The sequence below is a fragment of the Scardinius erythrophthalmus genome, assembly GCF_964197995.2.
Source record: "Scardinius erythrophthalmus genome assembly, chromosome: 19".
NCBI lineage: Eukaryota > Metazoa > Chordata > Actinopteri > Cypriniformes > Leuciscidae > Scardinius > Scardinius erythrophthalmus.
The window spans coordinates 39563527-39583784 of NC_138239.1; the positions used below are offsets into that span (position 1 = coordinate 39563527).

The window sequence follows — 20258 nt, forward strand, 5'->3', positions numbered from 1 at the left end:
CCCTGCCCGCACTCTTGAACAACCTCCTCTGCTTCGCCCTCGACCCCGGAGTGGACCTGTCCTCGAACCGACGATGCGGTACTTGTCACCGGAGTGTAACGTTAGTCCTCATCAGAGTCAACAATGTTTTCATCATGGAAACTCTTACATGCAAAACACCGTATATGTTATGACTCTTACACGAAATTCACCTTCATCACAGTGTAACTGATGGTAATGGAAAAACGTGTATTAATGCAACCTAGCTTTGCCTTATAAATATAGCTCGTTACCTATAGCCTAAATATAGCTTGTTACCGAATCAAACAAAATATATTTTAAACTTTACCAGTATCGATATGCTAGCTTGATAGTGAGTACTAAAAGCCATCATATTTGTTTATATTCATAGTGATAAAGTTAGGTATTTTATTACATGTGATTCTGACATGATGTCACTGCATGCACTGCGCTCCTTCCTCTCCACTCGTCTCAGGTAAATAAATGCGTCTTCCAGCTGAGCCTGAGCGTTTGCCGTCGCGGGTTCATGTGTTTTGGGGGCGTGGCTTTGGAAGGAACCCAGAAGGGAGAGGGTGGAGTGAATGGAAATAATGAGCTGTGTTTACAACAGTCGTGAGAGGTCTACAGACACTCGATTTTTATACTTTCTTTTTCAGAGTACTTACATTTTAATTATGTATTGGTATATAAAGACAGTTTAAACAAATTTGGAATGTTTTTTTTTTTTTAGAAAAATCCTACCTACCCTAGCTTTAATTATATAAATAAAAATAAAATAACCACAAATCATTTTTATCTTAGTTTTTTTGTACCATGGGTGTAAAGGAATAAGGATGGCACTCAGTGTATATGTTTATTCACATTTTAGTTAATGATTTGTAAGTGCATCATTGTGTCATGACATTACTTGAGGGGGCACATTATAATTAACTCATTATTAACTAACCATACATTAACATCAACTAATGACTTGTTTATGCATCATTATGTCATGACTTTACTTGAGGGGGCACATCATAATTAATTAATTTTTAACTACTTCCCAAATTCAGCTCATAATTTATCATAAACTTACATAAAGTGATGTTGTGATGCTTTTCAAAAAGTCAGAGAACGGAGGTATAGTATCATCACAGCCTCTGTCTGGATGGAGAGTGAACTACTGATCCCAGCAAACGTTCCCCTGACCTTGTTCATGTTTCCTGTTTGGTTATTTTTTTGGGAACCGATTCCTTAGGAACTGTTTGGAGGATCAGTGAAATTAATGTCAAACTAATCCCGTGCCTCTCAGTAATGTTTATGATGAACCTGCTGATGTCAATATTATGAATTATTTTTTTTTTTTTTTTTTTCAAATATTTTTATTGAAATTTTCCAGTTTTTTCCCAACAGAATAGACAAGGCAAAAAAAAAAAAAAAAAGAAAAGAAAAAAAAGAACAACAGTTCAGGCAGACCTTAAATACACAATTCTCAAATCAATTATTAATAAAATAAATAGGTGACAAGGGAAGATACATCAATACTCACAGGAATAGGCTTCTTGTCGTGAGCCATTACAACAGTTTTCAAGAAAAATATAAGCAATTGTCCAAAGTAAGAGAAACATAGTCTAAATAGGGTGTCCATATTCGTTTGAAAACGTCTGTAGAAGAATGTAGTATGCATGTTAAAAATTCCATTGGGATGAGCTCTTTCACAAGGCTATGCCATTTTTTAATTGAAGGAGTCTTCTCACTTATCCAGAACATCAAAATGTTTTTTCTTGCAGCAAAAGTTAAAATACTAAAAAGCCTTTTATGATATTTATTCAAAACAATACCAGCTGGCAGACCTAGAATAAGTGAACAAGGATCAACATCAATTGTCATTCCCAGAATGTTGCCAATGTGGTCTGCGATTTTCTTCCAAAACAACTGAATTTTGTGACAAGACCAAATACAATGAATATAATTACCAACTGATATTTTACATTTTGAGCAATTGGGGGAAAGTTTTGGGTCCATTTTATTCCTGATAAAAGGGGTGATATGTAGCCGACGTATTATTTTGAATTGAATAGCACGTGCTCTGTTACACACTGATATTCTTTTAGCATGATCCCAGACTAAATCCCAATCCTCTCTGGAGATATTTACTACCAAATCATTTTCCCACATCTGTCTAAGATTATCTGTGTCCCCTGGGAGAGTCAAACTCAATGTAACATAGATATGAGATATCTTTTTTTGTCTCGTGTCTTCTAGTAGTATTTTCTCAATTTCGGTCCTGGAACTATCAGTATCCAAAGTGGTCTTTTTACCAATGAAGTCCCTTAGCTGCAAGTACCTAAAAAAATGATGTCTTGGCAGATTAAATTTAGCAGACAACTGTTCAAAAGACACAAGTGATGAACCCTCAAATGTATCTTCCAGCCTCACAATACCTAAAGAATTCCAGAGGTTGAACCCAGAGTCATCAGTACCAGGAGGAAAATCTGGATTATTTTGAATTGGTGTAAGAGCTGATGACAAATTAAACCTACCCTCTAACTTGCGCGACTGCGCCCAAGCTTTAAGAGTGTTCCGTACGATTGGGCTATCATATAGAACTTTTAACTTTTTAGGGTTGACAACAAACAAAAGATTCTGAAGAGGGCACAGAGATTGTGAGGCTTCAAGATCAAGCCAAATAGAACCTGGATCATTCTTCAACCAATCCGCCACAAAACGAAGCTGACACGCCAGCTGATACAGTCTGATATTGGGAACATCTAGACCACCCTTATGACTAGGAAGCTGTAGTTTGCTCATTTTTAACTTTGGTTTCCTTTTACTCCATATAAAACAAGAAAGCCATCCATTAAGCTCCTTAATGACTTTGCTAGAAAGTAAAATAGGCAGCATCATTAAGGGGTACATTAAACGAGGTAAAATGTTCATTTTGATTATAGCAATTCTTCCCAAAAAGGATACGGGAAGAGCATTCCACCTCTGCAAATCACTATGAATTTTTTTCAAAAGAGGATCAAAATTACTTTTAAATAAAAGTTGGAATGTTGGGGTTATGTGAAGCCCTAGATAGGTAAAACCTGACATGGAATATTTAACAGGGAAAGAGGAGAGCATTTGTGTTTCCGAGGTAAGGCTGCCCAATGGTAAAGCAACAGATTTTGTTAAATTAATCTTATAACCAGAAAATTCTCCAAAGAAGTGTATAACATCTAATAATCGTGGAACTGATGTATTTGCATCCGACAAAAATAGCAGAATGTCGTCTGCATAAAGTGAAATCTTATGTTGTCTGTCATTTATTGTAACCCCTCTAATCACCGAATCATATCTTATTGCTTCTGCCAAGGGTTCAATGGCAAGGGCAAACAATAATGGTGAAAGTGGGCAGCCTTGCCTAGTGCCTCTCCCCAGAAGAAATGTTTTAGATCTAATGCTGTTAGTGATGACGGCAGATGAGGGTTTATTATAAAGCAGCTGCACCCACCTCAAAAACGTATCTCCAAACCCAAATTTCTGCAAAGTGTAAACTAAATAGGGCCACTCAACACGATCAAAAGCCTTTTCGGCATCTAATGAAATAACTAAAGTATCAAGTTTTTGATTTTGTGAGATATTAATTATGTTTAAAAGCCTTCTGACATTGTGGCTAGAACTCCTTCCTTTAATAAAACCAGTCTGGTCCTCACAGACTAATATTGGCAATACCTGCTCTAATCTAAGTGCAAGTATTTTGGATAACAGTTTCAAATCCGAATTGAGCAGTGCTATCGGCCTGTAAGATCCACAGTCCTCTGGATCTTTCCCTTTTTTTAAAATTAGTGAGATATCAGCCTCTCTTAGTGAATCAGGTAGCAATCCTTTTTCAAAAGAGTGGTTTAACATCTCAAGAAAGGGATCCAGCAGGACATAATGGAATTCCTTATATAATTCAGAACTTATGCCATCCGGGCCAGGTGCTTTACCGGCCTGGAGACTCTGAAGTGCCTGCATAGCCTCTTCTCTACTGATTGGGGCATCAAGAAGGTCCTTATAAGTTTGTGGGAGAGTTTTTAAGGGTAAATTATAAAAAAATGAATACATTCGCTCTGCACTGTCCACACATTTTTCAGATTTATATAAATCTGCATAAAATTCCCTGAATACATCATTAATTGAAGGATTATCAAAATGTCGTTTGCCAGATGTGTCCAACACAGAGGTAATTAATTGTTGTTTTGCCCTAACCTTGGTCAGCTGAGCAAGATATTTACTTGGTTTGTTACCATGCTCATACAATTTCTGCTTCGAAAATAAAAAATTTGTATTAGCTTTTTGTGTTAATAACAAATCCAAAGAGGTCCTAATGTTAGATATTTTTTCAAGCATTTTAGAATCTGAAGTTGCATTAAATTCCTTCTTAGCATTATCAAGTTCAGTTTCAAGAAGTTTTTGTTTTGCCAATTGTCTGTGTCGCTTGCTAGACAAATATGAAATAATCAGCCCTCTAACATATGCTTTACAAGTTTCCCATACTAAAGATGGGCTCACTGAATCAGTAGAGTTAATTGAAAGAAAAATTTTGAGTTCTGTACAAAAAAAAGAGAGAAAAGCCGAGTCCTTAAGTAAGCTAGTGTTGAAACGCCACCTTCTTGTTCGTTGTGGGACTCCCTGAACTAATAAATCTAAATATACAGCGGCATGATCTGATACCAGAATGTTACCCAGCTCACAGCAAGCGACCGATTGCAAAAACAGCTTATTAATTAGAAAATAGTCAATTCTTGTATGGCATTTGTGCGGGGCAGAATAGAAGGTAAAGTCCCTTTGTGTCGGGTTTAAAGTTCGCCAAACATCTAAATAGTCTAGTTCTTCACAGATAGCTACTAATGCCTTTGACTGCTTAGTATGAAAGGGATTTCTAACAGGCCATTTGTCCATCAAAGGGTTCATCAGGCAGTTAAAATCCCCTCCTATTATAAGTGTTTCAGAGGGATATACAGAGAATTTAACAAGGGTTGAGATGAGAAATTCAGGGGAAAAATTTGGAGGAAAATACACATTTAGCAGCGATACCTCTTCCCCATAAAGAACCCCATTAAGATAAACATATCTACCAAATCGGTCTTTGTCACTCTTTACAACATTAAAAGGGATGTTCTTATTAATAAGTATAGCAACCCCTCTACTACTAGTTGTGAATGATGAAAAAAAGATTTGGCCAATCCAATTGTGCTTTAACTTTAAATGTGCCTCATCATCCAGATGTGTTTCCTGTAGTAGAGCAATATCTACCCTTTCCTTAATGAGAACAGACATAACCCTCCTTAATTTTAGTGTTCCATGCAAACCCCTAACATTCCAAGTGCATATTCTTAATTTACTACCCAACATTAATCTATAGAGCAAATTTTAATGTATAGAGCAAATGCAGATATATGGAAGTGCTCCTCCCTGTATATAAAGTAACAGATTAAGTACTCAAATGAAAAAGAGCCTGCCCAAGCTTCAACAGTGAACATTATAACAAATATCATCATAAAACAAAAAGAAACAAAAAAAACAGTGAACAATACTTTTACAAGGGGTATTTCCCCCATAACAAGGGGAACGATGCGCACCAACAAAGCGCCGTTCAGCGCAAAAGGCTCTTGCAAACCTCAAAGAGATATGGCTACTTGATAAACACTGAACAACTCAAGAAACCATGCACTTTAACGCAACCTGTCTCACTCATTGACAGATTAGAGAGTACGAAATCAAGCAGAACAAAAATTAGGATAGGCCTACTTTTTTAGACATACCACTAAGGCAGGCGGGAAACAAAACGATCCATAAAATTATTTAAGCCTACCTAAAACCATCAGGTACAGTCCACCTCCATTCAAGACAAAATGATCACTTTGTCGAGTCAATAAAGGCCAGAACTTCATCAGGGGACTCACAAACTTTAGTAACTTTACCGATGGTAACTCGGAGTTTGGCTGGGTAAAGCATGACATACTGAGCTCCCATCTGCTGTAGCTTTTGCCGCGCCGCATAAAACTCCTTTCGCTTGCGTTGAACATCAGCGGAAAAATCCTGATAAAACGATATTTTACAGCTGTTGTACATCAGATCTCCCTTTTGTGCCTCGCGTCTGCTGGCATCCACAACCCGCTGCTTATCTTGAAAGTTGTGGAAGCGAACAATAAGCGGACGAGGCCTACCCTTGGCGTCGGCTTTCAGCATAGAGATGCGATGGGCTCTCTCCAGCTTAAGCATCCCCGACTTTGTCTCAATGCCGAGGAACTCTGGGATCCAGGTCTGAAGAAATGCGGTCGGATTAGTTCCTTCAGCATTTTCAGGAAGGCCAATGATACGTACATTTTTCCTCCGCCCTCGATTTTCTATATCATCCAGGTGTTCGGCGAGTGACGAAACTTGGCGCGCGAGAGACTGAAGCCGCGCGTTCGCGGTATCAACCGACGACTCGGCCTCAGCAATTCTGTTCTCGGCTTCATTAAGTCTACCCGTCGTTTGCTCAAGTTGTTGCGAATGGGCTTGAATAGTCTGCGCAAGCGACCCAAGCCTTTCGTCAATCACCTTTGTGATTTTATCAGTCATCTCCTGTAGCGCCCTAGATAACGCTGGATCAAGTTGGCCAACATCGTCGCTCGTGTGGCAATCCTCGCTAGCTGCGCCCTCAGGTAGATCCTTTTTCTCGAGTTTCTTCGATGGTTTCGGCATTTTCACAAAAGAATCAGGCCAAAAAGTTTCTAATGACATAGTACCTCAGGTTACATTGCCAAAATGCATTAAATTACGCACTCAACTGAACAAATGATGAGTTTTATATTGAGTGAGGCAGGAGCATCAGCAAAAGCATCCACTTCTCATGCCGCCATCTTGGGCCCCCCCAATATTATGAATTATTAAAAATTGTTTACATTTATTTCAAAGTCAAAATATTTCTAATTCCATCTTATGGAGCCTGATTAATTTAGTTTACCCCTAAGTGTTAATTAATGCATTAACTATCAAACATGTACTAACCTGTAGTTAATGCTGCTGTTATTCATGTATGAATTCTTATGACTCCTGTCGTAGTTAAAAAGGGTCTAAAAGGGTCATGACATGGTTTTTGTTTTATTATGTTCCCTTAGGTGCAATTATAGTATTACTACAGTTTTTTGGGCAATTTAAAACATTTTACAGAACTTACAGAACTAATTAATTACAAACAGGGTCAAATTGGATTTTAATGGTTTTAACTTCTAATGGTTATTGGTAACATGTTTATGGCTTAACAGCTCAGACACATCAAGCCTGGATTAAGAACTAGTGGCAACAAGAAACCGTGGTTTATGTTTTCGTTGGCTGCATCTGGGTTACTTTGCTCTCGAACACAGTGCAAGACTACAGCCAACAAGCAAGCACATCTACACCTGTATTAACTGTCCACACCAGCAGGGGGTAGTAGTCTGTGTTCATCACTCAAAAGAAACTGGAACTTGGACCGCAGATATGCTAACCATAAGCAAGCAGCACTTGATTGATGTCGATCCCCCCAACTGAATGATAAAAATTTACTTGCCCCAAAATCAAGTATAAAATTAACAATAAAAGCTCATTTTTATGTCTTTGTTGTAGTTTTTTATTTTTTGTATTTTCTTTTAGGTGAAAACAAAAGACACTAGAGACACAGAGGGGGTTTTGCATCGACAAACCATTTATTTGGTGTACTTTCAATTTTCAATTCTCAAAAAATATTCATCAGATGCAACAATATGAGATATTAATTCCTCTCGACCTGTGGCTGGTAGGATCTCCTCACTGTGATTCAGTATCCCTGGGAAGTAACAGATTAGATATGTTAGTACACAAGACACTCATTATCAGGTTTAATTTTATTAACAAGGTCCACACACTATATAAATATTTGTATAGGTTGTACTGTGATGAGTGACAATGTGAAAAGCCCTGTGAGTGTTTAAAAGCACTGTCACCCACTTCAACAGTCTAGCAGTCGGGAAAGGATGAAGTTTACAATAGCCGCGTTTCCACTGTCGGGCCAGTGCGAGCCAGGGCTTTAAACGGGCCGTGCCGGGCTAATAGCCTCGGGCCAATAGCACCGGGCCTGCGTTTCCACTGTCGGGCCAGAAGCTCCACAGCGCTTCACTAAAACACGCCCGTAACACGCCTCTCTGGAACAACGTCACAATAACCCATAATTTCACCAATAAATGGAAGTTTTATCAGAAAACTAATCAGAAATCACTGGAAACAGCGTTGAAAACAAACACGATAAAAGCGGCCGTTTGCTAGCTTTTTTTTATTGTTGTTGTTTACTTGAATATTTAAAACCCAAGCATCGATGTTTTACCTCAGGTTTACAGGACATATTTACATCACATTTAGAAAAAATGATAATTTCTACAAATATATGCCATACGACCTGAGGAGCTTTAGCACTCTCTCGACTCCCATGCAGATATTTTCAGTCAGAGAAACTGAGGAAGCTCCCGAAAAAAAAAGTTACTTTATTTTATGATAGTCCGGTTTAAAGAGACGAGACGTAGGCTATGACAGATAAAATAAAAACATGACTGTGATAGCCTTTAAGATTGGTCTGATTTCTTCGAGCGTTCGCTATGTTTTTTTTACTATGCGTATCGTCAAGCGTTTACTATGTTTACTATGGTAACGGTTAGCGCGCATAGTCTTTTGCATCACAAACAGAAGGCATTCAAACATGAACGCGATTTAAATAATTTTATTTTTAAGTCTTTAATGCTGACAGAATCATCCGGCGCTGCCATCTCCCAACGGTAAACTCCTCCTCTGTTGGTAACCACTCCTCTAGCCCGAGCTGGCCCGCTTTGGCCCAAGGTATTCGACGGGCCAGAAATCCTGGCCGTTGGCCCCGAGTAAGCCCCGATCAAGCCCCGGAAGTGACAGTGGAAACGCGACCGGCCCTGGCACGCACTAGCACGGCCCGGCCCTGGCCCGACAGTGGAAACGCGGCTAGTGAAGTTGTGATTGACTTATAGTTACTATATTGTTTCCATACTGTGTGCAGTTGATGTTTTTAATTAGCAGTAAATTAGTTGTTTTCTATGTAGCATGACTATTTCAACAATACAAGACTAGAAATAGTTTATTAAAAAATGTACATGTTATTATAGTAGATTGTCCTAGTTTTGGACCAGTGAGGTAAAAGGCAGTTTACAATTGAACATATTCTGGGGGCTGTTCCATAAAAGCCGCTTAGAAAAGCGGGGATTAAACTCCAAAACCGGACTTGAATGAGCCTAACAAATGAGTTGGGGCTAAAGTGGTTCCATAAAAGGTAATTGAAGCTCACACAATCTCACTAATTTGATCCAGGTTTATCTAGTCTAGATAATTGCGTGTGCACACGTTTCTTAATCAGCCCTAGAGGTCGATCGTGGATCAAATCGATCCACCATCAAACAGCGTATATTTTGTGCTGTTTTATGCGTTTGTAACATGTTTTTTTTCCCCTCAGTGCAAAACTTACATTTTACAGTTATATTCTCCATCTGTAAATGTTCGAAAGTCATGCAAATGTATCCATTTTGCTGCTAATTTTCATATTGAACGAGCGCTGCTGCGCGCATGCGCGCCAAATAGTAGCGCAATAATTCTGACTAAAATATACATTTTGCTTGGAAAATTAATATGCGATATTTTATAACACTAGAAATATCTTCTAATTATAATAATTTATCTTTAGGATGTTGGATAAGTTGCACTGAACTTCTAGCGAACAGAAGTACTTCAGTGAAGTAGCCTATAATTCAGGGAAGATTTCTTTTAAGAAACTAAATATAAAGATACAAAATATAGTTTTGGGTATAGGACCTATGCTACTTAATAAAGATGATGTATACTTATTTAGAATGCTGAGAATTACAGCTTTTAATGCAATATTATTTTGGAGAAAGCAAGAATCCCCAGTTTTAAATGAGTAGATTTAGTTTCTAAAGTACATTATGGAGAGGATAACATTAAATTAAGAGCAAATGTATACATTTTGAAAAGATATGTGCAACTCTAAAATCAAAGAATATTCCATAAAATAAAGGAATATATATTAGCCTACATTAACTACATTTTTATATAACACTCCCTCCCTTTTATTTCTAGTTATTTGTTATTTTATTTATTTACTTATTTAATATTGAATATTTGATATTCAAATAATATTACTTGAATAACTATTAGGAATTATGTGTCATTATAAGAGTTTGATATAAATATGTTAATGTTACATTTTTATTACTATTTATTTATTGTTTTTTGTCTTTTCCCCCTTAAATCATATGTAAAAGTGTCTATGTACTTTTTGGTTATTGTTCTAATCATGTGTGTTTTTAGGCTATGTGTTGGTGGGTATTATCACAAAAGAAAAAAAGTAGAAGGAAAAATAAGGAATATTTATTGGGGGAAAATATGATGTCTTTAAAGGAACTGTCAATTTGTATAATTGTGTTAAATGTGTTTGAATTGAAAGACATAATAAAGTACATTATTTATATATATATATATATATATATATATATATATATATATATATATATATATATATATATATTTATATATATATATACTAAAATATTTGTTATTTGGACATTAGATGTGCCTTATTTAGAATGTTAAACCTGTGTGTATTTTTATGATAGCAATAACTGTAAAGGGGTAATAACTATTGTAATGGGGTAAATCAAATGTAGGCTAATATACTGTCAATTACTAAGCTCAGATTCATCTTACCAGTTAAAATTTATACTCTGCTTTTGTAATTATTTATTTTTAATTTTGTGATTCTAACTTGTGCTTTACAAAGCATTTTTCAGATTGTGTTCTAATGTTCTTCTAATCATAAACATGTACTACAGCTGCCAAACAAAACCAGTGAGAAATGTATTCATAAATCTTTAAAACAATCTAATTAAATCTTGGGCACAAAACATTCAGCCAGTAAAAAAACCTGTAGTATATATATTGTATTTAGGCCTATCTATCTATCTATCTATCTATCTATCTATCTATCTATCTATCTATCTATCTATCTATCTATATAGGTCTATATTGTCTAATTTATCATTGTAGTCTTATTTAAGTTGATTTTCTGTATACTGTGTATTTATTTTTGGACTAATAGTGGTTAATAAAGTCCAATAATGGTATGAGAGAGTGTCAGTGGTAATATCATTGTGTTCCTATTGGTCAGTGTTAGAGGATCTGTGTAACAACTGAGGCTTAGCCTGACAGTTAGCCTGCCCTGGGGTGCGTTTCCCGAAAGCATCGTTGGCCAACTATGGTCGCAAGTTCATCGCAATGTCCATTGAACTCTATTGGTAACGACGGAACTTGCGACCATAGTTGGCCAACGATGCTTTCGGGAAACGCACCCCTGGACCAGGCTAGTTTCCCAGCATAAGTTGCCAGGGTAACTGAGTTTGAACTATTTTAAGTTTGCTTTATGAAACCGAATCTACCAAAAATAAGCCTGACTAACCGAAATAAGCCTGGCTTATACTCTAATCTTGGTTTATGGAACAGCCCCCTGGTCGCATTACATTTCTTTTCCATTCTAATAGCTTTACCTTTGGTTGTGGCTTTTTAACCTAAATTTAAAAAAATACAAAACTACTGGTTGTTGGGATAAAACTGACTGACACCCTGGTTATAGTTAGGGTTAGGGTTAGGGTCGTATACCTGGTTCAGCGCCACATTGACCACAGTAGAGTCTCTGTTACAGGTGACTTTGCAGGCAAATCCTGAGATACAGATGGAGATGATGAACTGAGTAATGGAGAACACCAGCATTATTCCAACGATCCCCAGATCATAGCTCTAAAATATATTCAACAAATCATATAAAAGTAGATTACAAATAATATCCCATCAGTTACATTGAGTGAGTTTCTAAAAGTTCATATTATACTACATATAAACAGTCATCATATGGCTTTTGAACAATTTAAACATTTATTTCAGTCAAAAATGACAAATGTGTCATCATTTTCTAATTGAAACAAATTTTTACTAATAAAGATTGTGCTTTTTATGGAAGTAAAATAATGTTTTTGAAACAAAAAAAGCTTGTTGAATTGCACTACTTGAAAAAATATGCATTGCATTAATCCTGCTTACATTTTAATGCTTTGTATTTTTAGGGTTTGCATTTTTATGGACTGAAATTCAGTATGGTTATATTTTTAAGCTGTGAAATTCAAATTCAATAATCCATATTCATCTTTCAGATTTGACTTCCAAAATATTCATTCTGTTTAAAAATACAACCTATAATATTCAACGGGCAATTTTCGGTCTATCTTATTTCGCTTTACAATTTTGCCTGTATTATTGGTGTCCCCCTCAAAAAGAGAGGAATGAGGAATGTTGAGGAATGTTATGTTTATTGCCCCCCCATCATTTAGATGAAATGTACGCCCCTGACGCTAAGCGATTCCCATTGAAATACTGCCATAGAGTTGTCTTGACACTGGATATTCGATATTCACACATTTAGGGATCGCACATATTAAGTCACATACGACATTAGTACACACGTTTCTAACTTCAATAGCATTTGAAGAGAATGACTTACAGTCATAAAACCAACTGTAAATTGTTCATGAAGGTGCCAGGCATGAGGCACACCTTTTAGATTTTTGATATTTAATAAAATAAATTGTCAAATAATGTGTAAATATTGCTATTTTTTCAGTAGGCCTACCATATGCTCTCATATTTATTTTTATATCAACTATATTTATTTTTATTTTACATGCACCCCCTGCTGGTGAGACGACTAACAGCAGATGGAGATCATCAATCGGCAATCTACTGATATTCCTGCCGTTCCCGGATGTCAAATGTTTAATTTATTACTGCCATTTTCCGGATGTCAAATGCTTAATTTTCTGTCGAATTTGAACCACTGAATTTGTGGAAGCGAATGTAAAATTGCCTGTCGAATATTATAGGTTGTGTTTTTAAACAGAATGATACATTTGGAAGTGAAATCTGAATGGTGAATATGGATTATTGAATTTGTAATAATGAAAACGTGTGTGAATTTAAATATTCACAGCTTGAATATACAACCATGTTAAATTTCAGTCCATAAAAATGCAAGCCCTAAAAATATAGTGGGGTTAAAACCAAGCAAGTCAAGTCAAGTCATCTTCATTTATATAGCGCTTTTAACAATGTAGATTGTCTCAAAGCAGCTTTACAGAGATAAATGTATAATTTAACGTAAGATTGTTTTGGCTTTATAGCGGTTCTTTAATAAAGTTATTTTCCAGCTAAAGTTAGTTTTGACTGATTCGCTTCCGTCGCAACGATCATTTGTTATTAAATTAGGGGCCGCTAAGACGACACCATTCTCTCTACACAGACTTTTAACGCGATCCTGTGAGAAACGCTGATGGCGTTCACATGCGCATTAAGAATTGGTTCTATAGTTATGTGTGTTTGAATATATGTGTGCAGGTTTGTAATTCCCTACAAACCAAGCCTAAACAAATTACTGGTGTTTCCTTATAGTTTTGATTCAGAATTTTATTTTATTTTATCAATTCGGGGTAGATACGCAAATTGAGTTTTCCCGACAACGCCTTATCTGTAGAGTGGTAAAGGGATCCTCCATAGGGAGAGACTAGTTGGCACTTCAGCACTGCGTTGTCATCGGGTCCAGGCGCAGGTCCTTCATCAGATCTGGAAACGGCCTGGATCCGGCAGGCTGCGGGAAAAACTTGGGATAAACAAAGACACTAAAATTAGCGTAGATGCCATTCTTCTCATGATGTAACAAGTACATCAGGATTTATGGGAAGTGTTCCCGGTTCCAGCTGACCTAATCTATGCAGCCTAATATTGAATTATAGAAGTCTATAATGTGTTATGTGTATGCTATGTCAAAGAGATGTGTCTTTAATCTAGATTTGAACTGACAGAGTGTGTCTGCTTCCCGGACAATGGTAGGAAGACTGTTCCAAAGTTTTGGTGCTAAATAGGAGAAGGATCTACCGCCAGCAGTCGATTTTGATATTCTAGGTATTAGTAACTGGCCGGAATTTTGAGATCGCAATAGACGTGAAGGAGTATAATGCGTTAAGAGCTCGCTCAAGCACTGCGGAGCTAAACCATTTAGTGCTTTGTAAGTAATCAGCAATATTTTAAAATTGATGCGATGTTTAATAGGGAGCCAGTGCAGTTTTGACAGAACCGGGCTAATATGGTCATACTTCCTGGTTCTGGTAAGAACTCGAGCTGCTGCGTTTTGGACCAGCTGTAGTTTGTTTATTAAGCGTGCAGGGCAACCACCCAGTAGAGGATTACAATAATCTAGCCTTGATGTCATGAAAGCATGAACTAATTGTTCCGCATTTGTCAATGAGAGCATATGACGTAATTTAGATATATTTTTAAGATGGAAAAATGCGGTTTTACAGATACTAGACACGTGACTTTCAAATGAAAGATTGGTATCAAAGAGCACATCCAGGTTCCTAACCGACGACGAAGACTTAACAGAGCAGCCATCAAGTGTTAGACAGTATTCTAGATTATTACGTGAGGAAGTTTTTTGTCCAATAATTAGAAACTCTGTTTTTTCAGAATTTAGAAGTAGGAAATTACGAGTCATCCAATTTTTTATATCAGCTATGCATTCTGTTAATTTTGTGAATTGGTAAGTTTCGTTAGGTTTTGAAGAAATATAGAGCTGAGTATCGTCGGCATAACAGTGAAAGCTAATGCCATGTTTCCTAATGATATCTCCTAATGGTAGCATGTACAGAGTGAACAGCAGCGGTCCTAGTACTGAGCCTTGTGGTACGCCATACTGAACTTGTGATCGATAAGACATCTCTTCATTATAAGCAGGATTAATGCAATGCATATTTTTTCAAGTAGTGCAATTCAACAAGCTTTTTTGTTTAAAAAACATTTCAATTAGTAAATGATGACACATTTGTCATTTTTGGGTGAACTATTCAAGTAAACAGCAGTTAAAGAATACACAAATTTAAGCTGATCACATTACTATAGTATTGCACATTGTGCATTTGGTACCATCAAATAGTATTCAGAAGAACCATCATAGCCATAGCGCCATCTACGATCGGAAATGATCATTATCTCTATGGACATCAGAACGATGGCTGTCACTGCAGTTATGGCACTGAACACATTCATTATAAGAGAGGCTCTGACCTGCAGAGGAAAAGAGCTGACATGTGAAAGCTGACAGTAATAGTAAAGGGTGTACACTTATAAAATGTCCTGAACTGCAGGTTTAAATATGTAAATTGATAATGAGTCAGAACTCCTTTTAGTCCACATTCTTTTAATGGTAAAAATGTGTCATTGTTCTATAAGAAAGTTGAGATTAATGTGCAAGCTTCTGACTACTGTGGGAAAAGAGAGTTTTTGGGGGGAGTTTATGGTTGTTGTTTTTTTACATATATACATTTAGAAAGAATAGCAAAATCACATATAAAAATCACTTTATAGGAGATCTACATTTCTCAATTTCACTCAACTAATCACTGTTCACTCAATTACAGGGGACTGGGCATGAGCACAAGTGGATGTGTTGTAGTGTTGCCATGCATTTCTGTGTATTTGTGTACACACACACACACACACACACACACACTATATTCATTTCCTATGTGGCATCTACAGAGCCCCAAACATCCTGAGTGTGACTTTTTTTTTGTCACAAGACTTTTTGTTTCCCACGGCCCCAACAGCACATACGGGTTAAACAGATGCTGCTAACAGATGATGATATCTGGACTGCTACTAGATGTTTGACAGCTTGTAATGATTTAATAATAATAGTGTATGAATACATTAGAAACAATGTGGCAAAAGGAAAGTTATCACACACAGATTTCAGCACATTATGTACGTACCACACACAGATGAAGTTTATTCTGCGCAGCAACAGACAGAGATCCAGCACTGATGAACTGAGAGAGAAACACACATTTCACAGTTCATTCTGGAAATTAAAAACAGTAAAACCATTAAATGAAACTTACAATAACAGATCCCCAGTAGGTGATGCCACTGATGACAGACAGATAATAGTAATAGATTGGGTAATCGAAGGCAGTGGTGGTGCGTAAGATACCCAATAAAAAAACCACCACTCCAATCATTATTTGGACAGTCTAGACAGGGCAGATATGAGTCAAGTAGTGTTCTTCATAAGGGCATAGCATTCATATTTTAACACACACACACACACACACACACACACACACACACACACACACACACACACACACACACACACACACACACACACACACACACACACACACACACAGAAGCTATGTTAATGTGTTATGCAGTATACAGTCTTAAGGCAATCATACCGAACACATCTGTTAACTCGAGGTCATATAATAACAGCTTTTTATTTTCTGTTCATTTTTTCACAGAAGAAAATTAGACACTAAAAATATTCCCAAAATCATCCATAATTGTAATTCATCATTAAATGCATTACCCCCAGTGCCTTTGGTTGTGCTTTGAAAAAGCCAGTAAGAGCCGTACTGGGCTGTGCTCCTCTGGTCTCCTGTCCATCATCACCAGTCACAATATTCTGAGTCACCTGTGGATTTACTTGGATGACAACTGTAGCTTTATCAGAGGAGATGATCTTGCTGGTTTCCATTTTAGGAAGAGTTTTCACCTGTAATTAAGTGTTCAGATTCTGCAGTTCACAACTCACTCAAGGTTGTTTTATTTTCTGTGTTTCATGTACAGTATTTATGATTAAAGCATTATCTGATGCCCTTGTCCAGAGTGACGGATAAAACCGTGATACTTGCTTTACTAAGGCTTACATGAGCTTATAGACGTCTTCCTCTCCGACGAAACATCACAGGACTCAAATTTACTCTGTTCACAATATTCATGATTGTATATTTTGTAGCCTAATGTCCAAACAAATCCAAAACTAATAAATATAATTTTATGTGCCAAAGTATAACAATAAATGAACAACCGTTTACACTGAGTCTCACTAGTAATAAAATATGATGTCAATTAACGCATTAAAATATTTTACCTGAAATGAGTTGTTGATGAGGATGTCTGATCGCTCTAATGGCGTATCTGTGTGTGTGTGTGTGTGTGTGTGTGTGTGTGTGTGTGTGTGTGTGGACTGTGAAGAACTGCTAAGGAGGAGCTTGCTTCATATGAGCTTGCTTTATACTTTTAAAGATTATGTTGATGCCCTTCCTGATAAAATGTACATATAGATAAAATCTACAAGATAGCATAAATTTAGCCGTTGATTGAGGACAAAATCTCTGTGATTAAAAGCACAACAGACGTGTCTCTGTTCAAAACACACAATAATCCTGTAGTTGGGCCCTGATTTATCAATAAACTATGGAAAAGGGCCTTAAATTAACTATACATTAAATCCTGATGAGACTTTTTGCCATTTTTGTATCAAGAAATCTGAAATATTACCCATTAGCAATGAGTGTAACATTAATGAGAGGGACACTGCACAACTACGGCATTAATACACAAAGTTTGTCTGACAGGACTGCATGTAACTGCAAAATTTTAGTGTCCATAAAAAAGATTGGTACAGCGAAATAATTACTCTACACATAAAGCAACAATCTTTGACGTAAGCTACCCTTGAACGTGCAGCCAGTCATGGTTTGATGTGGCCGAGAACGCATATTCAGATCATTCAAAGCAAAAATAGTTCTTCATGCTGGTTTCACAGTTCAATAACATCAGATCGATCAAAAACATCAAATCACATCTTTTTTCCTCTTTCTGTGAGACAGATGCAGCTGTGACCTACCTGAATTTTTTTGTGTGTGTATTTAACCTTTTTAAATGGTCTACGCTTGACTGATGCGTGTTGCTTTTTCAAATGCACGTTATAAGAGACTGAAACTCACAGTGCTTTCAGATGGAGCAGCGTTTACAGAGCCCTACATCAATGACAAACTGCGCATAAAAAAATTATCGCAGCCTTTGCGATTTTAAAATCGCGATAAGCCATCTCGATTTAAGTGCGATTACATGGAAAGTGCGATTAATCGTTCAGCTCTGTATATATATATATATATATATATATATATATATATATATATATATATATATATATATATATATATATATGTATGTATTCTTCCACGGTACTGCTTCCTGAGGTGAGCCTGTGTCTTTCCCCTGGCAGAGCCCGCTCTGGTGTTGCCAGAGCCTACATAGGCCAGAGCCACCTCAGTAACATTTCATATGTTGTACTGCCCTAACGCCCAGTTCATATGTGTAACTTCCACACGATGCCTCCCTACGGGCAGAATGTGGCTTCTGCAGCATTTCCTTTCCACTGAAAGGGCACGCTTTCCCAGTGTTATCCAATTCTATCTGATTGGGTCATGCGGAACAGCAGTTAACCCTCTGAGGTCAGCAATCACGCCGACGTGATCTGCTCGCTTTTTTCCTTATCAGTGCAAAGGAGACTCCAAAATAATCTGTTAACTTTGATGTTACAAACCAGTTTAATACATCAATCGATCCTGTTAAAGGAACACAAGGTAAGTCTGAATGTTTTTTTCTCTAAGAGCTCCCCCTAGTGTCTGGTAGTAAATGCTTTCATACACTCTCTGTCGTAAAAACGAACTGTTGTCCCTCCCCCCTCGCCACGAGCAACCCAGCTGAGCAGAGGAACCGGCTATTTCAAAAACAGTTATGTTTACCGAGGCAAGTAAAGCAATATTTTCTTTCCAACTGATGGCGATTTTTCTTATTTTTTTTTATTGTGTTGTCATGCATACTAGTATTTTTACCGGGAACGAACGATAACGAGGCGAAATACTGCTTTCGTGTTTGTTTGTTTTTGTAAAAATGGGCATGAGCATAAAAAATATATATACATCGGAGGCTAATATTTGTCTAAAATTATATTAGCAAGGTCTATAAGTTCATCTGGTAGAATGACGGTACCTTTGCTTGTCTAAGAAAACATCAGAACGTTTTTTCTAGCTCGATCCTGATATGTGCAACATGTTTATTGCCTATTATCAGACGTGTTGACTTAGTGACATAAAATAAAAGTGTAAGTTACACAAATAAAACTGACAGAGGAACGGCCAAACAACTACAGAAATCAAACGTGTTTGCTAATGACAATGCTAACATCCAAGTTATAGTATCTAGCGTACTAGTAAGCCCGTAACAGACAGCGATCATAATAAAAAAACCTTTACAGACAATAGCAAACATCCTGAGGTCACAATTACTTGAAATTTAAATATTAAACACAGTTTATTCCAAAGATACTTGCAACAGCAGCCAGGTCAGCATCCGTTTTGCAGGCTTCTGTTTCTCTCAGTTCTCGCCATTCTGAAAAAGCTGGTCCGATATTTACTCGAGTCTGACTTCTTGCTCGGTCAGTCTCCCGTTTCCTCTTTTGTTGATCCTCCGACAAAGATTTCCTAGCTTTCTGCTTCTTTTTTACAGGCTCAGCCATAACTCAATCTATCGTTGCCCTTTGCTTATAGCTAGCCCGCCGGTGCTTGAATCGGGGCGTGTACGTGTGCAGTGCCGTCAAGCAATTCGTTACATCGCGAGACCTGATATCACTCGATACTTCCTGACGCCGACCCGCCGGCCCAGAGTTGCAAGTGACTTTTTTCCGCTCTCGGGCACCGGGGGGGGGGGGGGGGGGTGAAACCACCACCATTCAACCCGAAATAAGGAATATAACCATTCCACTGACTCCGAAGCTGTTCAGTTAAGGATAAAAAATTACCTAGAGCCCCTTTAAGTGTGTATTATTTTTGTGTATACTCACAATAAAAACAAAGTGTTGTGCTTTTTTACAAATAAAGAAAAATAAACATGATGTGAGTTCTGCTTTCTCTCTGTCAGTGAAGTCAATTCTGAAACGCGTCCGAAAATGAACCATAACTCAGCTAATACTCAGTCAAACAAGCATACAGACACACAGGCATGAAGCTTGAATTCTCTTCTTTTGAATGAAGTAATTTATATAAAATAAACAAATATTCTCAGTTTATGTAATCTGTATGAAAAGAGAGAGATGTCAGTCGTTCTCATCTCAGCTCATTATTTTTAATTTGACCCCGCCCACGGAGAGCGCGTGCTATTCAAACGCAAATGAATGAGGAAATCCATGCAAACTGTGAACGCTCCCATATCAGCTCGAGAAAACACATCAAGTTTAATCAGATCATTGTTTACACCGTCTCGCA

General features: G+C 37.2%; 2 protein-coding genes across 2 annotated transcripts in view; one reads left to right on the top strand and one right to left on the bottom strand.

The window, feature by feature from the left end:
* The window catches only part of fam98b (family with sequence similarity 98 member B), a 549041-nt gene that overhangs the window by 132693 nt on the left and 396090 nt on the right, over nucleotides 1-20258 (top strand). The gene's annotated exons all lie outside the window — the stretch shown is intronic.
* On the bottom strand, nucleotides 7790-16681 carry LOC308679991 (membrane-spanning 4-domains subfamily A member 4A-like; the record flags this gene model as incomplete). The annotated part of the gene is made up of 6 exons (XM_081347865.1): nucleotides 7790-7798; nucleotides 11695-11832; nucleotides 15064-15204; nucleotides 15912-15968; nucleotides 16041-16172; nucleotides 16514-16681. 6 exons carry the CDS (start codon nucleotides 16679-16681, stop codon nucleotides 7790-7792), a joined length of 645 nt encoding a protein of 214 aa, XP_081203991.1.